This window comes from Neopsephotus bourkii, unplaced genomic scaffold (genome assembly GCF_033783945.1).
Source record: "Neopsephotus bourkii isolate Nb327-2 ecotype Australia unplaced genomic scaffold, CSIRO-AGI_Nbou_v1 NB_1760, whole genome shotgun sequence".
Lineage (NCBI taxonomy): Eukaryota > Metazoa > Chordata > Aves > Psittaciformes > Psittacidae > Neopsephotus > Neopsephotus bourkii.
In genome coordinates, this window is record NW_026902234.1 from 10416640 (window position 1) to 10439656 (window position 23017).

Sequence of the window (23017 nt, forward strand, 5' to 3'; positions counted from 1 at the left end):
CTCACTTCAGAGGAGAAATCAATTAAATGAAGAAACAAAAGATCTGCAAGATTGAGAGGGTGCTCTGTAAGTGCTGTATCCCTTGCTCGTATCTTCAGCTTCTGACTTCCTGAAAGAGTTTCAAAAGTCAGATGATACTTGAGGTCACCCTCTAAAATCTGCATGCATCTCTGCCCTTTTAACAATGACTTCACTCTCCAAATGCTAATTGTACCATGGCTGCCTCTGTTCTTATGCAGTGTTAGCCTTCTGTTTTCTTAATAGTAGTATCAGAATTACAAGTTCTTTTGCCTGTTATCAGTGACAGGAACAGAAAAAAGTGAAACAGGACATTAGTCCTATGATACTCTTCCCCTAGATATTTCACACCCTTGCAAATTATAGATCTTATGCCTGTATTACCCCAGAAGTCAGTGAGTTTACAGATATAAACCCATCTTGCACCACCCCACCTACTGCCCACTCACACAGGCCAGTCTTACTGGAACCTGTGTGTCATGATGATGAAATAATTTTGTCCCTCCACAACATAGTTAATCCAAAATCACAGCTGCAACCTGCTATCAGCATACCACAGGTTATCAACAAGATTAGCGACAGTGGCTCTTTGGTTATTTCAGCTGTTAAGGAACATCTCTGAAGTTAAACAGAGCCACTGAGCAGAAGCATTTATATATGTTTGAAAAACAGACCTGAACTAATTCACAGTTTGTAACAGCTCACAGTTTACCCAATGTGTACAGCCCTTTCTATACTGCAGATAGATATTCCTATGGATTCCGAGGTCTGAACAAGACTTGATATTTAACAAATTGTTGTAGCATTTTATATTTTGCTTGTTTAGGCCCAACCTCATCTTATGCTTCTACAGCATAAGGCTTTTCCACAATTATCAAGCTGGAGTTATTTTTCAATAAAACTTTCTCACAACTGAAGAAATTCAGAGGGGGGAGATAAGCTAAAAGAACATTTGATGCATTATTATTATTACAAAGCAGGTATGCAAAATATAATTAAAAATATAAAAATGCAAAGAATGCTTCTTACACAAAGGAACTGGAGTGTTCACCATAGGTTTCCCCACTTAATAATTAATTTGCTTCACTTTTTAAATAAAGCTATGCTTTTTTTTCACTGCAAACTAACCGCGGCTCAGAAAACACAAGACCGTGTCAGTGTATCCAAAGTGGACAGTTTCTGTTCCCTCAATATTTCTGATCAAGATTACTGTTTCTTAAACATTGCAGTGACATAGCTACAAAGACTTGACACTCAGCTCAACTGTTAATTTTACAGTGTGACATTTTGTCCAGCAGTGTACTGGGAGCTTGATGGGTAAACTGGTTTCTAGAGTACAGTTCAGGGGTCAGAATTCACTAGAACTTGGCTGCTGAAAGTGAAACTCAATGTCGACTACTTGCTCTGTGCATTTCAATCCTAGTGAAATATAGATTGAAGCACTGAGAAAGAAATGCAATGTTAGGTGAAGTTTTAATTATTGATATCATTGTTTGGAACATTTGGGGCAATAAATGAAAAAGTAATTTAGCACCTTGTACCAAACTTGTTTATTCTATTTCCTTTGAGCCTGAATAAAATTGTTTGTAAAGTTCCCATTGCCCACAATGTCTTTGCTTTAATAATTTAATTCTGTTTAGAAAACAATTCCTCTTCTCCATTTTAAATATTTTTTTTACCACTATACTTTTCAAAATGTCATTCACTATATGAACAAAGTTCATTAGTTCCTTAGAACTTTTGTTTGGAGGTGAAGGACAAGTTAGAATCACAGCAGAGAAGCATTCTTCCACAATAAAACTTCCTTAGAAGGAATTACAAAACAGGCAAAGCAAAGAAGGCAAAGAGAATTTTAAATCCTGTGCTCACCATGGGCTTCAGGTGAGTTCCAGTAAGCCTTCTCATTTTGTCTCTCTTTTGGCTTTCTAGCTTTCCTGTATAACTACCGGAGGGAGGGAGGGCCTGGTTCCTACTATTTCTTTATTAATATTTTGTTAATACAACCTTAATTACAGTTCTAGTCTCCATATCTTAAAATAATATGAATAATAGGAAAGAATACCCACCTCTGTTTTGAAATAAAACATTCATAACCATAATTGTTATGAAAATGTCCAGTTTGAAGTATGGAAATAGAAATACATGAAGCAAAGACCACAAGACATTCTACAAGCTGGGGAACTAAAGAAGCTTAACCCTGTAAATCCACTGCACTTGGATTATCATCCATCTCTTCTGTTATCTTGTGCCAGTCTAACTGGGTCACTGGGCCACTCATGCAGTGAGCTCAAAGCTAAGCATGTGCTTGCCAAACTGCCCCGCTGTTCCCTTTCAAAATAGCTGTGGTTGGAGTTACAATGACTTAGTGATGGGTCACCCAAAACCACGAAGCCTGTGTGAACACCCCAGCTCTGAGAACACCATGGCTATTAGTGGCCAGTGTGTTCAAAAGTTACTGGCTGGAGGGTGACTTGGATGTGGAATGACAGAACCATCATGCACAGCTAGTTAAAAAAGGAAGACCAGCTAAAAGTCAGAAAAATAGCAAACCCCAGTCAAAATTTTAAGAAGTAATTCCTGCAAGCACTGAAAAGTACATCTTGCTTACTCTAACTTTCTGCATATTAGCCAGGCTTCTCTAGATTTTTATGAATTCAGATTAACTGGACCATTATTGTTTGAGCAAGTGTCAATTTCAGTATAAACAAATCCTATAAATCGTCTGTTTATGGAAAAACAACAAGACATAAACCATGTAAGGAGGAATGTACCTACCGTTTCAGACAATAAAAGTGACAGGGGTTTATTTGTCTGTGTTCCATTTTTAATACTGAGCAAAGGTACCACATTCACAAGTGAAGACAAAACAAACAAAAAGCTCTATTTCTTCAGTACTTAAATTATAATCAGAAATGCTGGAAAATTTCTGACAGAATTTGTTCTGATAGGATTTCCACCAATTTTAAAGCAAGATTTACATGAACATAGATATGCATGCTATTTTGTATGAAATTCTGAAACCAATCTCTCATTCTAACACCCTAAATGGTGATCATTGCTACCTAAAATTTCCATTCTAATAGCATGATATATCCAGGGAAGAGAGAATAAGCTTACGAATTTTTAATGGGCTAGAATAATTTCTTCTCAATTTGCAGAGTATGTAGGTGAGCCACTTGGTCTTGATCTATGACTGTGGTTTCAAGATTTAAAAATAAATATGCAAGAAAGACTACTAAATATAATGTGTACTGCAGTAGCTCTCTGCATGTATAATACATTTGATTATAATTAAAAAAAAAGTATTAACTTGAACAGAATGCCTGTGGTGATGCTAACATGAGAAAATAATAAGCTTCCAAAAGGAGTTACACTTCAGAAGAAAAGGATTTCTCTCTGTTCCAGATTATTTGGCTTAAAAATATGATTTATATCACAACAAAACAATTAGATATTGATACTCCTGGCTGCTAATGTATACAAAATTGTAACATTTCATTTGATATATTAATTACGACTTTTTAATTCACCAAATCAGCCATCACCATCCCATAAACCATTGGCTTGACTAAGGATCCTTAGGTTTTAACAAGCCTATAAACTATACTTAAGCTTCCTAGACAGCTTCTCACTTACTTTGTCAGTGTTTAATGCATTTTCATATCCTGAACGGCAGGAGCAAAACACAGTCAATGAAAGCTAATTACAAAAAGTCTATCTTTTGGCTATATAAAAGCATAACATGATATTCTTTTATTCTGTAACTTTTTTTTTGTAGCTTATACAAAGCCACCTCTTTGTGTTAAGCATTATGAGTGATCACTGCTTAGTATAAACTAAAAGTAATTCTAAATAACTGGCAGTAAACTTTTAAATAATTTGGCCAAATGCTCTCCTGTTGTAAAACACCAAATTTCAGTCAGTGAACACTTGATCAGCTGTGAAGTGACCAGATAAAAAAAAATAAAATTAAAAAATAAATAATAATAATAAGAAAAAATCTTGTAACATGGCAACCTCATGGAGGAAATGAAGATTAAAGCTTCAGAAGAGAAGTAAATAAATAAGCTACAAAGCTTGATGAAGATGACAGGATTAACATGAATATGGGTACATTTTTTGGTATTCATTCCAGTCCTTTTGAAGAGACATACGGGTAGCTTGATGCACGCAAAATAAGTCTTTTGTAAAGATATTATTGTTTATAATAAATTCAAACTTTTCAGGAGGAACTAAGAAGAGAGTTATATATACTGTTATGGTGTGGATGGCGTGAAAATGAAGAAACAAACAGCCAAAGGTATAAAGGCAAAAGCAATACTAGACAGCTTATTCCAGTGTAACGTTCTCATGGATGAGTCCTTTTTAATTGTTTACCCACTGTCTCCTTTCTCAGCTGTTATACGAAATGGCTTTTCTAGCTGCAGAGTGCTTTTCTAAGCTGTCCCATCTTTGCTCAAGCCTGTTATTCCACATTACAGGGAAGTGTATGTTTCTAACTTTTAAAGTTTGCTACTGTGTGCACTCATCACACTATATATGCATGCACAGAAAATATTCACACCTCAGCTTTGTAACTGAAGGCATTATGGAGTATTTCAGGACTGCAGAATTGTGGTTATTTGGTTCTTATAGGAAATAAAAACAAGATCTTGAAAATTTCTCCACATAACTGTCTTCAAGCAAAAAATTAAAGCAAAGCTGACAGAATGCTATACAACATGCCCTCAGGGCCTACTCCATGCTGTTTATTAGCATAGATGTAAGTGACAAATGATTCCCCCACAGTGGTGGAAAAATCTTCTCTTGTTGATAGCTAATGTTGGTCTACAGCTGAAATAGCAAGAAAGCAGAAATCCATTTTGGTCACTCACATGCACACACACATGATCAGGCGACAGCAAAGGGGCAGATGAATAACTTGAGTTACGTTATGGATATTTTTCAGATTCTTATTGTCATTTCTGTTGTCAGAAAGCCAATGAAAACTTCCTGTATCAGCTTTACTTTTCAGGTATTAATTATTTAGATTATAGCAATGGACTAATATAACAAGAATATCTCATTTTTATTTTCTCTTTATTAACTTCTGAAAGATCCCAATTACTCTGTTTTCTCATTTAGGGCTAGCAGAAGAAAGTTATTTAAAAAGACCTGTTCCTAGCTGTTTCTGTTGAGTTCCAGCTATACTTATCTCCTATTCTAAATTACCAGATGCTTTCTTTTCAGATTTCATTTTCACAGTTTTGCTCTAATTAATTATCCACATAAGGGATACTTTAGGACAGCATATCTATGAGTTGTCTAGATGTCTAGACATACAAATAACAAATGCTGATGCTATCGACAGAGCATTCTCTTGTCAAATTCTCCATCAAGTCACTGATTTATAACAAGATACACTGGGCTGGGCAGGGGTGAAGACAGTGGGGCTTAACACATGCCTTGACATTATCATATGAAATTATGAGTAGCTGTATCAGTTCCCCCAATATCAAAGCATTTATTATTAAGTACAATATTTTTTGTGTACTACTACCAATACTTTGGCAGTGGGCCTTTTTCTTGAAGTGTTAGTAAATATTATTTTCTGCTTCTTCTCTGTCTACACTTACAGGCAACTTCACCAATATATTAACCAATTAGCAAGTGTCTCAAATTTCTCCTTTGAAGAAAATGCTGAAAATAGTGCCTTTGGATATTTCTTTTTTTAATCAAAATTATTATACCTAAACAAAAGTTGATATTTACCACAAGATAATAGGAACATACAATAGCAACTTCCTAATACTGCTTGTACTCCTGGCTTAAATGTCAATGCTCTCTGGATAAAAAAAGTAACTATTCCATTCTGATTAGGTTATAAAAAGGTTACCATTTGTTTCAACTAATTGACAGTTAGTTCCACACATGAATAGTTTATGCATTTGCAATTTAGAAATTTTTAAACTATGTTGTTTTATGAACTATGCTTTTAAAGGAAACATTTAATTACAGTAGTCATATGTATTTGAAAACTTAATACAGAGAACTTCAATGCTCAGTCGTCTTGTATCCACATAAACAGAATGCAATATAAATGGATTGTATTTATGTGTTCATTTTTACTACTGTAACTTTAAAGCAGCATTTTTAGCTGCTTTTGATTATCATAACCTCAACATTTCATGTTATAAAATTTTCTTATAATTAGAGGTAACTCAAGAGCAATTACAATATTTATCAAATGGATAAGCCTTTATTCCTGGCCATAGCAAAATCAACCTGTTGGGTTTTTTTTTCTTGTCTCCCATGAAGTTCTGAAAAACCTTGCCAATATTTCAGAGTAGAGAAACTGTCAAAGTGATAAGATTGAGTAAAAAATTTCTTGGAGCAACTATTTTAAATCCACCGGACTCATTGCTTTCAGGTGGGGTGGAAGAGGAAAAAGGAGTAACAGATTTGGGGTGAAAAATTCCAAGTGAAATCAACGCTTGTCCTGGCATATTTGCGTTTCACTGGAGATTTCTCATACATTTATTCATAGTCTTGAAGTTATTTATCCTTGAAACAACAATGTGAATAAAAAAACTGGTTAAAGTCCTTTTTGAAGTTGGAAACCTTAAGCTCATGGCCACATAAACATGCAAGGCAGAGCAGATGCTCCAATACAGCTGCCCCAACACAGAGGTTTATAATCTAGTCAAGCACTTCCCATTTTTATTGTTATGAAATTCTAATACTGATCCATACAACAGCAGGCACACGCAGCAATTTTGACTTCTTTACTATTAACTCTTTGTTCCTAATTAGATGCAGCTCCATAGAGTGGCAATTCCTCAAGAGAATTTATGAACTTCAGAAGTAATTAAACCTTTTTCAGTTCTGTTTTGCTCTAATGTATGGTACAAAGATCAGTACGCAGAAAGAAATCAGATGGAGGAAAAAATAAAATTAAAACCTTAACTGCTGAGGCCCAGGGGAAACAGCTGAAAGTCAGGAGTTACAAATTAGTTAATAGAAAGATAAATTTTCACCTGAGGATAAAGCACTGAGGACGTCGCTCCTTGAATAGCATGTGGTAAGCTCTTTCAGCACAGGAAAATATATGTGGGGGAAGTGAGGAACACAGCTTTCCAGAGTTACTTAAATAAAGCTGAGTGACCTGAAAAATTGCAGAAAATTAACATGATCAATACATTTCAAACTAATTATATTTCAGCCTCCTAATCCTGGGCCTTTTGTAAAGCTCACTAAGCATTATGAACAGAATCTCTTTATGTGTGTAAGTGGTACCATTATAGTATCTATGAAGATTTTAATTAAAGAAAACAGAGCTGTAAGCATAGATCTGATTATCTAATAGAGATATAACATAAACATAACTAGAGGGCTCAACTATACTGGTCTGTGCACTGAGTAAAACAAAACCTAGTAAGTTAGTTGTTTATACCTCATGTTTATAGTTCTTCAATGTCTTAACTTCAAATTCATTTATTACATGCCAGAACAGTCTCCCACAAATAAGCTCCATGCAATATAGAATAACTCTTGTGGTACACATAGGGGACAACATGTACAGTCCTTAAAGCTTAATGAGTAGAAATGATAATCTGCTATTTAAACCCCTAATTTTTTCTGAGGATATCCTGATGTTCTTCAAGCTCATATCAAGTAGATTTTAGAAAAATTATATAAATCCCTAATATTTACAATTCTGCTCTTTCAGAATAAATACATATAATAAAGAACATACAGACTGTGATTTAGATAAGATTGTGAGCAGAAACACCACACCATTTTACAAATATTCTTAAATAAATATTTTACCTACCTTTTTATATGGCTTTTCTCAGATCTTTTCATGGGTTTAGAAAATTAACACAGGCTCTACAGAAACCCACAGCTGCTGGGGGACAACTGGAACACTATGAAGTATTTAGAATTATACTGGTTTCTATCACTTAACCAAATCACTTCCTTTCCATCATGTCTTGTTTTCTGTAACTATTCTAACATCCTTTCCACTACAGTGCCATCACATATTTGCTCCTTTCTCCAAACTAATCAGGTGCTTATCACTCCTTCCTGTCCCATGCCTGTCATTTATTTAGATATTAAACTATTGAATCTTGAGGCATCTACAATCATGTGGCTGAATGAATCCTCCACAATATATCCCCCTTTTCTCATTCAGGCCTTTGAGCTACTCAACTAAGCAAGATTAAATACCACCGATTCTCAAGAAACCTTTGGCATATCACAAAGAAGAAAGAAAAACTTCACACACTTAATGCTGATTACATAATGTTGCAAAAGCTTTGCATGCTTAGATATTTGCCTGTCTACCAACTTCAAGTATATATTTGCCCTAATTGAACACAAGTAAATTCTGCACAAACCTAACAAAGCAGGATGGCCATAGCACAAGCGCTTCTACCAACAGTTACTTTTGAAGTGACATCTGCATGTTCCTGGTAGAATAGTGCTACTGTAAGGTACAGTGTAGTAGTACGCTGTAGTAGTACACTCTATTTATGTGCAAATATGGATCAATATTATCACCTTGCAACTGCACTGAATTGCATATGAAGCAATGGATATAAGTGGCCATTAACATATGATCCTTTATGGCATTTCTGAGTGAATAATTGCTTAGAAAAATATTTCAGTAGAATTCTATTGGAAATAAGTTTGGGAGATCAGTGTAGTGTAAAATAAAGATTGCTGAGGACTTATGAAAGTGTTTTTGAAAAAGAGAGGAAAAAAACCTAAAGTGTTGCTGTTCCTGAAAAAATGTACATTATAATCTTTTCATTGCTTCATCCTGGTTTCAAAAGCAATATCATGCCCAATACATCTTTGCATTCTTTTATGGACAGCTAACAAACCACACACCTGGAAAAAAAAAAAAAGGGCTAACTAATGAGCCACATCGTATAGCATGTCAGTGTCTACTAAGGAACTGACATCATAGATGGTTATTTTGTTAATGACCATTGAACACTTACAGACTTCAATATAATACCAGCTAAGCTGCTGCAGTGCATTTGGGCATTTAAAAAAACACAGAAAAGAGCTATTTTACAACCACATTCTTCTGTTCATCTGGGAAACACCTCCCTAATGCACAATACCATGCAGATAGTAATGCTGGAATAAAAAAAGTGATATTGCAAGGTGACCAAAACAATTACAGGACAAAAAGTGTCTCATGCTAAACTTGCTAAAATAGATCTGTTATGGAGAGCTCAAGAGAAGATGCAGAAAACACTCAAGGAAACATTTTAACATGCAAACTTGCCACCTGAACTCTTTTTTTTTTTTTTTACAGTTCTCTTTTGGTGCACAAAACCATGCTACTAATGCAAAATATACAGTGACAGGAAACAATGCCATCATCTAAAACCTTGGGGATGATGGATGATTTCCATCTGTGCATCAACAAGAAAATAACTTGGGGAGGGGGGGAGAAGGGGAGAGGACAGACACAACACACCAACACACGAATTAAGTTACACTAACATGCTAACGCTGTCTCTAAAATGGCTGAGGATGAAGTAGAGATGAAATGTGAATTTATGTTACTCCCACTGATCTACAGCATCTACTTAAATTAGTGTCAATGTCTAGGTACTGAATAATAAGCCTCTTGTAAATCATAGCATAATTAACTCTGTCTCATAAGTGAAAGATTAGAAATCTAAGGGTACTGTTATTCAGGAGAGAAACATCTGAAGCACTTCTTATATGGCTTTATGCATATGACAGTGCACACGTGGACTCAAGTCCCTCTTGCCCATACACTGCCTGTGCCCAACACAAGACACCTCTTTACGACAGCCCCAGTGTGCTGCTAAGCTCATGATGAGCACTTCACACTCATTGCCTGTACAGTGTCTGAAAAGAGTGGTCTGGTGTGGAGCACAGACAGACATTTTGAGCCTTTCTGTACTATTCAGGGTTGTTATCTCCATAATCATGTTTTGGGCAAGGGGGGGGTGAACTCAAACAACCAATGCATGAAGTATGCATTTCAGTTTTGCAAGTTTGGCTATGATAGAAACCACCAAAGTCATGTTATACACCAAGAATGATTTTCAAACAGTATAAGTGCTACTGCTCATACAAAACATTAGCAAGATGGCTGTTTTACAAATAAGACACAACAAAAAATGGTGGTATCTTGGAAGAAATAAAAAGAAAAAAGGTAAAAAAATTACAACTAGTATGTTCTCAACATAAAAATGGCATGCATGTTAATTAATTTCATGGGTTTGGACTGCCAGATGGACTTTACAAATTCACTTAAAAAGACCCACACTGTAACATTTTAAAGATAGAATGCTTACCATGGCAGAATAAATAGGAAGTTCTTTAAACGGGTTAACAAGCAACAGTATATCACCAATGTAAGTCTGAAAAAAGAAGATATAATTGCTTTACTAAGTAATAAATTAAATCTTTAAGGATGCTAATGGTTTTCTTCCAGAAAGGAATTTTGGCAAAGCCTCTTAAATCCAGCTATCAACATGTTAAACATAATTTGCAAAATCAGACCTTTTAATTTCATAACTTTAAACTGAAGTCTAAAATTACAATTCAGACAGCATTAATGATTCTTTTTGTAATAAAACTGATTTATTCATAATGGAAAATTATGCACAGAATTGCACTGCATATATTACTGGTAGATTATTTGAAAGTTTATTTGCTATTTACCACTTGTTAAACTACAAAAATGTGAATGCCTACTACATAAATAAGTTCCAAATGCAATTTTTTATGGGATAGATGACATAATTTATAAATACTATATTGATTACCCAGAACTGATACATTAAAATTTGTTGCTTGTGAAATAAGACAGAGCAATTGATATATATGAAAGTATTTCTGCATGTGTATGTGTATATGAACATATGTACATGCATATGGAAAAAAAAATCCTGGCTATATTAAAAATAGCAAACCATCAACCACTTGCAAAAGTGTCAAGATTTTATTATTTCATATTTAAACACTCATATGTGAGCATAAGACTGTAGGTCACCCCTGCTGCTGTACTTCTCACTTCAGATAAGTAGTTGCTGCTTTACTATGCTCTTAGAATACAAAAATGCCAGACCTCTGACTCTGAAGAGGTCAAACAGCAAACCATCATGTGAACATTCCCAGTCATGCTACCTTTTTCAAAATGAAGTGTCTTGATTTGGGGAAGTGGAAAATATTGCTTTTAATAGTAAATGTACTATTTTTCTTCTGAAACGCTGTAATTTCTCTCTCACCTACCTGACTCCACTGTTGGGCTTTTCTGCTGAATATATTAAGCTTCATAAAACATGAAACAGGAAATGTTCAGTGATAAGCAGAATGTTGGTTTGGAACTGGAGTACAAGGACTTTTCCTTCTAAGTCTGAGAACCAACTCACCGAAAGATGCAAGCATTTCCAGCACTGATGCTGACACTGCCAAAGTACAGTGGCTGCTGTTGAGCAGAATATTAAGAATCCCTGCTTATAAATTTCCAGAAGTTAAGAATAATGTCCAACCAGAGTATGAGATCCCCTTAGGTGAAATATTCAGTATTCTAATATAAAAGAAGACTTTGTTTTTATAAGTACTAACTTTATGTGGATCCTCCCAAATTCAGTTAAAGTTATCAGTGTTTGGCATATTTGAAAGTGGGATAAAGCCAAATAAATACTCATAATAAAATAGAATTTTATCCATGATTCTAAAACCCAGAATTTTTGTTATCACTGAAAGCTGAACACCTTGAATTAAAGTTCCCATAATTTCAAAGGTATTCACAGCAACATGCCAGTTCCCCATCCTTTAGTCTAAACAGTGCAATCAACTTACACATTTAAAAACTATTTGCATGTTTCACATTAACATGTCACTCAGCTGTTCAGTAATTTAGAAATAAATTATGAATAAGGTATGAACAGGGATACAAAAATTTGCAAGTGCAGATTTTTCTCCAGAAGTAATCTATGCCTAGCCACATGCCTCCCCAGTTTATTATGGCATAACCCGTAAAACCTGCTTTTTGTAATAAAATCTTATTTATAAAATCTTGCTATAATTATTTCATTTGGTATCTAGATGATTAACATTACAATATAGAAAGCAATTTCTGTAATACAAGAAGAGATAAATCTCCCATGCTGAATTCTCAGCTTTTAAAATCTAAATTTCTTTAAAATTTCCACTATTCATATTTGCTATTAAAAGTAAGATTATAAAGACGGAGGCATATTTTGGTGGTTTGAGGAAGAATATTACATGTACCCATAGATTTTTAACAATATACTTCCTCTGTAAATAAACACACATAAATTGTACCCAAATTTATCTGAAGTGTTAATCCATTTTTATTTCTGCTTCCCTATATAAACTTGAGAAATTGAGGGGCTTACACACATGTCATCATCCATTTAAATATTAGTCACGTGTCCAGGTTACAGTCTAGTAATTATGATACTAAACCTATTTTTCCTATTCTATCATTTGTTCTTTTTTGAAAGGTTATTGTTGATAGACGAGTAACAACTCACATAGATCTGATTATTATTGAAACGCTTCTGAATCTCATAAAGCAGGCTGCTGTCTGTTAGCTCACTCAGAGAAGCCAGGTCATCATTTGGAGCTGGAGGCATTAGCTTGATCTAGAAAACACAAATTAGAGAAATAAAGTAACTTCACAACTGATCATTCCATAGTATAATATTCTAACACCCACAAAAAGTATAAACTTTGATTACTAGAATTTGTGGGGAAAAAAAGAGAATTAGGAAACTGGAAAGTTGTCATTCCTCCCCCCAATCATTATTCTTAAGCAAGAGAAGAGCATAAAAAAATATTATCAATGTTAAGGTGAATAACGGCATGTATCTGATGGGCTCTTAAGAACACAGGCCCTACTGCAGTGCCATTTGAAACTCCTGAACCCATAAAGATTCCCAGCTTAAATGCAGTTCTCCTGCTCTCTTCATTAAATGTTTATGGCAAAAGAAATCAAGACTAGTTAGTGCACTTGTAAACTATTTATTGTTCAGCATTTAACATAGCTCTTCTTATACTACTCTTTGTCATATCAGATTTAAAACTCTATTACCATTTTTCCTGTAGGATAGAAGGAAGTGAATAAGAACTGGTATCCCGTTGTCAAGAAGACCAAAAGAGACTCAGAAGCAGCTACTTTAGCTAAAACTGATGAATAAAAGGAGTTTAACTTTTTTGAGATTTAGAAGGAATAATATAAGCTCTATGAGGCAAAATAAATGCCAAGGGGGGAAAAAAAATGACAGGAGGAAAAAACAGTTTGTGATAACGGAAATCTGATTAAAGACAAAATAAACACTAATACATTAAATTCTGTGCTTATAAATTATTATCTACACTTAAAATGTAGGCTGGGTCCTTTCTTATGTCAGATGAAAGAAATGGTAGCATGCTAAAAGAATACTTAGAAACAGAAACCTATCGTGATTGATGGCAGAATTTGAATTGTTTGTTCAGCAGTAACTAAAATACTCTCTCAGTGTCTATTTTGAGGATGGACAAAGAAGATGGAATTTGTTCTTTCTGTTGTTCTGCTTAAAATGAAGGCTCAGGAGAAAAGGAGATATTGCCCTTTCTTTGATAACAACTCATCACCCTCAATCTCTGGCAGTGGCAGGAAGTCAGCAGCAGAAGTAGCAAGCAGACCGGGAGATTTGGGGGGGGACATGGAGTGTGCTTCTGGCAAGGAGAAGGCCCCAAAGATTATGGATACTGGTGCTTAATACTGGGGATCTGGTCCCAAACTACTGAACTTCTATTGTTTCCATATGTTCAAGATCTAGGTCAGAAATCATGATGCTCTGGGCTCTCTTCCTGCATTTGTCAGAGCTGCACTGTGCAGAATTGCTGAAGAATTTAATCTTAATGCAGTAAGACTAATAATCTCTCTTTGTCTCAATGTTTCAAGATTCTTGAAACATGCACATACTCATTCACATGAAATTTTCAGATGACCATGAGCAAACACTGAGAAGTTTGGAGTCCAAAAAAAAAAAAAAAAGAGCAGGATTAATTACATTACAGTTTTGTATCTTTTCTATGTCATATATCTTTGACTCTGCCAGTATGTTTCTCCAAAAAACAGGAGTACTGAATACCAGTATGAAAATATTCATGGAACAGTTATGAACCAGATGTCATTTCTTACTCTTTTATTTTACCAGGAAGAAACAAAAATGCAGACCAGACATCACAACACCAGACATCACTAGCCCTTGTGACATAAAACAGAACCTTGTTGGGGTTTTCTGTCTAAATATTTCACCAGCTTTACCTTCCACAGTCCTCATCTCACCAATTTTTTATTTTCTTTTTTCCAAAAGATGTGTGTTCTACAATGGTGGATTCTACCAAAATGTTACTGTGACTATTCTCCTTTTTCCTTTCTAATTAAAATACTTTCTTAAAATATTTACATTTTCAGAACATACATTTAAAACAAGAAAACAAGACAAATACACAGCTTGCCTGCCATATCTATCTGTCTTTCTGTCTACCTAGCTTAGAGTTTTACTTCCCACCACATTAAAGTGAACACAGATTTTCTGTCACACACAGCATGGCATTTCTTGCTCTTTTTGGTTTTAATCATGGCAGCTGGATGTAAGCCTGTCTAGAAAATAAGAATCCCACTTGGCAAAAAAATAAATTACATTTTGACATTTTGTTTTTGATGATGCACACTTGAATAGAGCAAAATGAACAAAAGAATTCCAATAACTTTTTTAAGCATCTTGTAGAGGGAAAGCAGATGAAAGCCAGAACTGTGGCCTCCTTCCCTTATAAGTGTGCTCACCTGTTTTGCAGGAAAAAAGCAGGCAGAGGTCTTCACTATATTCCCTTGTGTGCTACCAAAACTCAGAACCCCTGAGCCAGAGACTGAGCTTCTCTTAGAATCACAGAATCAGTTCGGTTGGAAAAGACCTTTAAGATCACCAAGTCCAACTGCTGCCTCAGGACTGCCAAGGTCACCACTAAACCATGTCACTGAGGGCTTCATCTACATGGTTTCTGAACACTTCCAGGGATGGAGATTTCACCACTTCCCTGGGCACTCTATTCCAATATCTGATCACCCTCTCAGGTGAATTCAGCATTCACTATCTGCTCATATAACATTCTCTAACGATTTTTATTTTTTTATGTACTTATGTCACTGAAATAAGTAAGTATTCTAGCCCTTGTGTAATACTATGATACACATAGATGTCCCTTGTGTATGTGGCAAATGATACAAAAAAAAATCATAAGGGCATCAGGGGATACTGTCTCACCCAGTTCATATAGCCAACAATATGTAAACAAGAATTATAAGACAAAAGACAAAATACTTTTTTTAAAAGACCCAGTTAAGAAAAAGAAAAGGTTTAATCTACATTTATTTGCAGCATGAAGCACGCAATTCAATTCCAGGCCAGTAATTTCAATCTGCTATCAGAAAAATATCCTTCCCAGATGAGGGGAAGAGAAACTGCCAGCTATGATAAAATTCTGGAAATTATTCATATTGCTTTCTTTGTTTGGCAGCACAGACATTGACATTAGAGATGATCAAAGAACATCTTTTACCTAGGAAAAAGCAAAAGCTAATACAAGCCAAGAGAGACCCCAAATGCTTTATCGATGTAGTTGTTTGAGCCCCATTTCTATGCTTCATGTAACAAAAATATTACTTCATGAGAAATATTATTTTGTTAAGGCTCTTTTTCATCACTTTTGTAATTAAAAAACCTTGAAGCTACATATAAATTTGAGCTGTTCGTTTCCTCAAAGCCAAAAAAGTTACAAGCATTCTCTATTAAAAATGCATCTTTCAGAGGTAATAAGATGATTTTTTTCCCTCTGATCCCTCCATAAAGGCTTAATCTGCATGTCATATTGCCTAAGAATGTATGATTTTTCTGACACAAAGCATATGAAATATCATGCTGATCTATTTCAATAATATATGAACATAAAGTCCAAGTAATGACTCCACATAGCCTATTGAAAAATTAAACAGAACATGATTACTTTCAGTGTAGTTTGGAACACAACTGGTAAGAATAAAAGATCATGAAACTCATTAGAATTAGCATACCCAATGGCAGGGGTAGTGGAAAGGGGTTATTCAAAGCTTTCCTTTGGTAGCAGCACTAAATAAAAATTTTAATTCCCAAGTTGTGAAATAGAAATGTGTTAATTGGAAGTATCATCTCTGAAAAATAGCATGCACATATTATGTACACAAATACAGATACATGTATATATCTACAGTTCATAATGCATGGCACGTAGTACAGAACACAATCCCCATATTCCCAGGGTCACAATTATGTCACTTCACAAAAGAAAAAAGTTCATACTCTCATTTGTCAAAATACGGGTATTCTTCAAGTTTACTAAAATTAAACTGTTTCCTGAAGTGATTAAACTGTTTTACCCTCTTTTGTCTGTAAGAGCTAAAGCTCATTACACCCTTAGCAAGAGAGTTCTATGATTTTTTTATTTATTTTTTTTAATGCAACCAGTCATTTAAAAACACACTGAAACAGCACAGTTTCTAACTTATCCCCTGTTAGTGCCGCTTTCCCAGGTAGGACTGTTCCTGCTTATTCTTTTCCACAGGAGCATCACTCCTTGTTCAGCAGCTGCAGATGCTGGGCAAGGTTTGTAGTTTTTACTGCTTCTAAAAGACCACAAGATACGCATTCCTTCTAGCTCACATAGAGCAGAATTTCACAGGGTGTTTTCTGCAGAAATTTCTCAGTTAATAGAGCTAAAAGTGATTCACTATTAATTCTGCTGTTCTGTCTTTGAATTGTAACTACTGTGAGAAGTTCCACTGCAGTATGGTGAAACAGTAAGTAAAATTACTGGAAATCTGCCTTGGGACCCTGCAGTGACTCTAGATCACAGTGGAGGACAAAACTATTCACACAACCTCTGGTTGCTGTTTCTCACCTGTTACATCAGTTGTTCCTCTCCCAGTCAGTTTCTGCATATGTTTTACTACACAAAACTATAAGGCAAAAGTTTAGTTTCAGGATTATGAAAATCTGAATAACTTTAGCTAGGTCTGCACCAAAACAGAATCAAGCAGAAGAAAGTATATGTGTTCCTGTCCACTCTTCTGTTGAGCATCTAGAAGCAAGCAACACTCTCAGCAAGGCCCTAGGCTAAATGCTTCTCTTTTCCTACAGTTATATTCCTCTTAACAGGGTTGCAAGCATTTACTTTTCTGACCAGCAGTGCTTTTCTTTCAGATTGACTGTGATTTCATCATATCACTGCACAGTCAGCAATGCCAGAAACTGTATGACATGAAAACAAGATGTAAGCCAAGTGCAAAATATCTTGTGGTATCTTCTGACTGAATAGGGAACTCAGTGCTCTATGGGATCCCAAAGCTGAGGAATTTCAGAGACTGACTTGTATGATTTACATATGAACTCACTGATTGATCTCATACGATCAACACGCTCCTCTGAAACACATTCAGAAAAAAAGCCATGGAGTGTGCATGCTTCTGCCAAGGTAGTTATGCAGGTTTTTTAAATTAACATGGTTTAAATATAATCAGCATTTTGCTCCTTTGTCATGCTTCAAACCCACAGTAAAATAATTTAAATGGAAATTCTCTCCTCCACCCCCCGATTCTAAAGGTAGAGAGGGACGGTTGTTTTGTGGCTGTTTTGTTTGGGGTTTTTTGGTTGGTTTTTTTAATGCCTAAACACTTCTGCAGTATGTGTTTCCCAAATACATGTAGAAGAAAATAAAAATCTCTTGAACAAAATTCAACCAACCAACCGAAAAAAAAAATCCAAACAAAAAAACCAAACAAAGTCATCCCCCCCCATCCCAGATTTAAGTCCTAAACCTTCAAAGTTAGGGCATACTAGCTTTACAAGCAACAGAAAATTGCCTCCTTTTGCATTCTCCATTCAACCTATATACTGAATGAGATTGTGATCCTGTGGAGAAAACTGTAAAGGGTATCAAAATAATCGGTGCCTGTACCATAATGCATTAGGACAAGAAAGGGAGTTTACACTACAGATGTAGATCTGTCAATTCCAATCTTTAAATTACAGTCACTTACTTTACAACTTAATATTCCTTAGACATTTTTTTTGTTTGTTTTGCAGTATGCTAGGTTGTGTTTCATTTTGTTTTTTTTTTTTAATCTGAAGTTGGGGATAAGAGCACGCTTTGGGCAGCATTAACAGTTGTTCCTCCTCTGTTGTGAACCATGAATAGAATTTGAGGAGCTTTGAGACCTCTGACTGCCACAGCCCCAGACCTGCCACCAGTAGCTGGCAGGAAGCAGCTGTTCAATTTGCAGAGGGAACTCTGCAGGGCCAGACTGATTGCAGGGAGTGATCAAGCAGACAAGGCTTCACAGTGCAAATGATATTGCTGTGTAGTGGAGGGGAAAAAAATTACTGTGGCCTTTGACTTCATTAAGTTTACAATTTCCAGATCTAAGCACTAATGAACAGCTCAAGAAACTGCATGCGTTACCTGTTCAAGTTTGGTAGTAATGTTCACAGTGACATTTTCAGATGCACTGTCCTGAGATTGTTGCTTACATAAGCCTTTAGCTGCATCTTTAAACATGGTGTCTTTCTCCAGCAAACTGTCTTGCTTGGCAATCGGTAAAGCCAGGGGATTGCTACGAAGAGAATCAATAAAGCAATTAGACTCCTCCTGAAGATGTCAGGCGAACAAAACACTGCCAAATGTGCATGCAAAACCACAGAACTGAGAAACAATTCAGGGCTGGGACATGAGTTCCTGGTTCAAGTACAAAAAAGAAATTGGTGAGAAATAAACTGTTCACATTAAGTTGGTCTGTTGCCAAAGGCACAGAGCAAAACACTTTGATTTAACATTCACCTTTGTGCATATCTTTTCTGAAGCAGAACTGAGACAGCCAAAGAGAATATGCATGAGTCTGCTTTTGACAGCACTAGGCTGCAAATCAATAGCCAATTTTGAAGCTGAATTTAAAATACACAATTAACTTACACAACACTGTTCTGAAAAATCTTACGTTTTAAAATAATTCAATACAGATACTATCATTGCAGTTAATAAATTTAAATTACACCACTTTTTAGCTTATTTTTAATCAGACAATATCCAAGACATATTTTATGACCCAAAGGTGCTCTGAATTTGTGATATGCTAAATAAAAAAATCAAACAAGCAAATAACCAAATCCTGAAACTACTGAAATGATACAGAATACTCATTCACATATAAATTAAGCCTATTCTTGCATACATTCCCTACTGACACTTCAGACCACATCATACTTCGGAAAAACAACAATGCCAGAATTTTGGATGATTTTGGCAGTGTTGTACATGCACAGGAATTAGCAAGGAATGAGCCCCAGGAGCTGGGATTTCTTATAAAAGAACTGTCTGGACTCTGACAGTGCGAATGAGACAATCCCATGGAGTGTACCACAGCTCCTTGCCAAAATGTGCGCATAATTTCTTGGAAAAGAAATGTGGGCTCAATGTGTGAATGCAGGAATACTGTATTCCACTATGGAATAAAATCCAGTTGTCAAACTGAGTTTAAAAAAATCTCATTTTTACTCTAAATTACTTGAGTTTGATTACTGATTATAATAAAGCCAGGATTATACACACAGTTAACTCAAACTAAGCGATGGAGGACCCTTACCTAGCACTGATTTCAATACAGGATAAGAACTGCTGGAAACAGAACACAGTTTTGTTTCCAACAGTACATTTTCAAAACACATAGCTTTAGAAAGGTACAGTTTTAAGCAGAGGCAAAGCACCTTCTAAGAAGAATTCATTGGAAAACGAGTCAAAGTAGTTTCCCATTGAATAAAAGATACAGGAACAAAACCTTTCTTTTGTTGAACCCCCCCGTTGGCAAACAAAGAATTAGTTTCAACGTTTTGTAAAGGAATATACACAATATTCTTTCTAATTATGTTTTGCTTCAGACATTTTAATGTAAAATGTCTAAAGGAACACTTGTAAAAACAAAAATTTCTCATTACTGCTTTGATTGACCTAAGATTGTTTTGTCATGTATCTGTTTATGTCACATGGACAAAAGATTTAAGAACCAACTAGTTTTGCCTTTTTTCTTGCTTCGGACGGAAAAGCCATTATCCAACTATTTTTGTGAACTAGGCAATTAGATGTCATAGAATAAGCTGCAACAGTAATTCGGCTGCAGAAGAAATTAAATAGCTGTAGCACCCACAAACAGAAATAACTAATACTGATTAGCATTTTATCCAGACTCAGAATCAAACAATATATATTATTACTTTTTTCTTTTTGAGTAGTGTTTTGCTATTGTCCAAAACTGTTCAAAACCCTCAGGTCTGAATTATTTTAAAGATCTAATCACAGACAAAGAGAAGAAAAAAATCAAAGAAAAGTATAAGAAAAATTAATTGAAATATTAAATGCAGTGCCACTTACAACTTTTTATTATTTATGTGATATTTCTTTTAAATTGTGAAGATTGATCTTTTTGCTGCAAAGTTAAACCTTACCCATTTAATTTACCACTTTTGTGTTAAATATACAACACAACTTAGAAATACTTCTTGAAATTCAGCTATAAACTCCTCACAACCAACTAAACTTTTCAGATGTCACAAAAGAGAAGTAGACTGTAAATCACAGCAAAGAGTAAAGTGTGGGGAAAAATGTTGCCTACTATATCTACAGATGCATTTTGAACTTAAGAGGACTTAACAGGCATGTTGCATGTGTTGATGTACAAGATGATAGCCTATAGATCATGTGTGTTTGCAAGATATTAATAGGACTTTATGTTACGGAAATGCTGACACATAATTCACATTACAACAAAAATGTGAATGATTACAAGAAATTTAAAACATATTAAAATTACTCCAACAGCTCATTATGACTCAGGTGCAAGAAGACACTATGAAAAATAAAACAAAACAAAGTACAATGTTTCCAGAAAACCGTAGCTTTTTAGAGGAATATTTCTATACACATTTATATGTATTTCTATTAGTCACGATATGAAGTCAAGCAACGTCATTGAAATTGAACTATAAGACAGTGTAAGAGAAGATTTTATGTTAATGTAGGCAAGTAGATTAGCATGAACTGTCTTCTTTAATGAAAATTAATGGATAATTAATAGATAATTAACCACAAAGGGAGACATAAGCCAAAATAATATTGCATAATAGACAGGAAAGAGAGTTATCTAGGGTAATCTTATTTAAACAAGGTAGGACTGCTGCTACTGGCACATGTAACTGGGAAAAAATCCTGCATGTTATATGGAGGAATAATAATTTTCATTTTAATGTGTATACACTACCATATATCGAATTAATTTGAAATTTTGTGGAGGGTTGGTTGGTTTTGGTTTGGTTTTTAGGTAAACTGAGCATCTATCAACTATCCTTTAGCATGTCCTTGTTTTTTGAGAAAAAAGATCTAATACAAAAATACTGGGTGATGACAGTTAAATAACTGGTAGTTTTATCATCAATATTTGACATACTACTGCAGCTTCTAAACAGGTAGATTTTATAAAAAGAATTATATCAAAGCAGATTTTGTAGTGACATTTTCATGGGCTCTTTGAGCTTATAGCTTTTGTTGGAGATAACTTCCATTACTGTACTCCTTCCACAGGCAATTCTAAACAAATTCAAACAATTTCTAAACCAGTTAACATCTGTAAAATGCATAATTTCAGAAATTTCAGTCTCAAAAACTTTTGAAAGGTACATAACACAAAATTCAGGATGGATTAAACACTAGAATAGTCTTTGCAAGCACTATAATAATTGAAACACACATTGTTACATACATAGAAATGCTCTGCAAAAAGAAAAATGTAGCCTCTTTTCTGTTTTGTTGTCTCAAACATGTTTATTTTATTTCACTTTCTCCTACTGATTTTGAAATATCTGTTTCTATTACAAATATATTGGCATAATGAATAACAAAGCTAGATATTAATAAAAAAATGCAAGTTGCCTTGCCTTATGCATTGTACTTCGTTATTTGTTTATCAACTTTATGGATGTTCATAGAGCTGCTGGTTTAGATGTTATATCTGAGCATCCCCCACAAACAGCACTTAAGTAAAGGGTCACTAATCTGTGCTTGTAATGCTCCTGAAGTGTACACAAATCCCAGCAGAAAGACTTCCTAATGCTCTCCTATGGGTCTTAAAAGTATTTTATGTAGTTATTTCCAGTGGTATAAGAAGACAGATGACAAATGGACATGGACAGTGGGATTGAGTGTGCCCTCAGCAAGTTTGCCAAGGACACCGAGCTGTGTGGTTCGGTTGATACGCTGGAGGGAAGGAATGTCATCCAGAGGGACCTTGACATGCTTGTGAGGTGGGCTGATGCCACCTTACAAGGTGAAGTTTAACTATGCCAAGTGCAGCAAGGTCCTACACCAGGGTCAGAGCAATCCCAGGCACAGCTACAGGTTGGCCAGAGAAGAGATTCAGAGCAGCCCTGCTCTGCAAGAAGGACATGGGGGTGTTGGTTGATGAGAAACTTAACATGAGCCGGCTTCAGTGTGCACTCGCAGCCCAGAAAGCCAACCGTATCCTGGGCTGCATCAAAAGGAGTGTGACCAGCAGGTTGAAGGAGGTGATCCTGCCCCTCTACTCTGCTCTCATGAGACCACACCTGGAGTATTGTGTGCAGTTCTGGTGTCCTCAACATAAAAAGGACATGGAACTGTTGGAACAAGTCCAGAGGAGAGCCACAAGCATGATCAGGGGACTGGAGCACCTCCCTTGTCAAGACAGGCTGAGAAAGTTGGGGCTGTTCAGCCTGGAGAAGAGAAGGCTGCATGGAGACCTCATAGCAGCCTTCCAGTATCTGAAGGGGGCCTATAGGGATGCTGAGGAGGGACTCTTCATTAGGGACTGTAGTAAAAAATATGGGTT

At 35.5% G+C, this 23017-nt stretch overlaps 1 protein-coding gene across 8 annotated transcripts in view; it reads right to left on the minus strand.

Annotated features, from left to right (window-relative positions):
• Positions 1 to 23017, minus strand: part of MYO16 (myosin XVI) — a 377031-nt gene that overhangs the window by 163906 nt on the left and 190108 nt on the right. For all 8 annotated transcript variants that reach the window (XM_061377886.1, XM_061377881.1, XM_061377882.1 and 5 more), the window contains 4 exons: positions 18571 to 18721; positions 12561 to 12671; positions 10350 to 10415; positions 7035 to 7162 (listed from right to left, as the gene is read on the minus strand). In XM_061377886.1, the coding sequence (XP_061233870.1) occupies positions 7035 to 7162; positions 10350 to 10415; positions 12561 to 12671; positions 18571 to 18721 (456 nt within the window). The remainder of the gene's footprint in view (positions 1 to 7034; positions 7163 to 10349; positions 10416 to 12560; positions 12672 to 18570; positions 18722 to 23017) is intronic.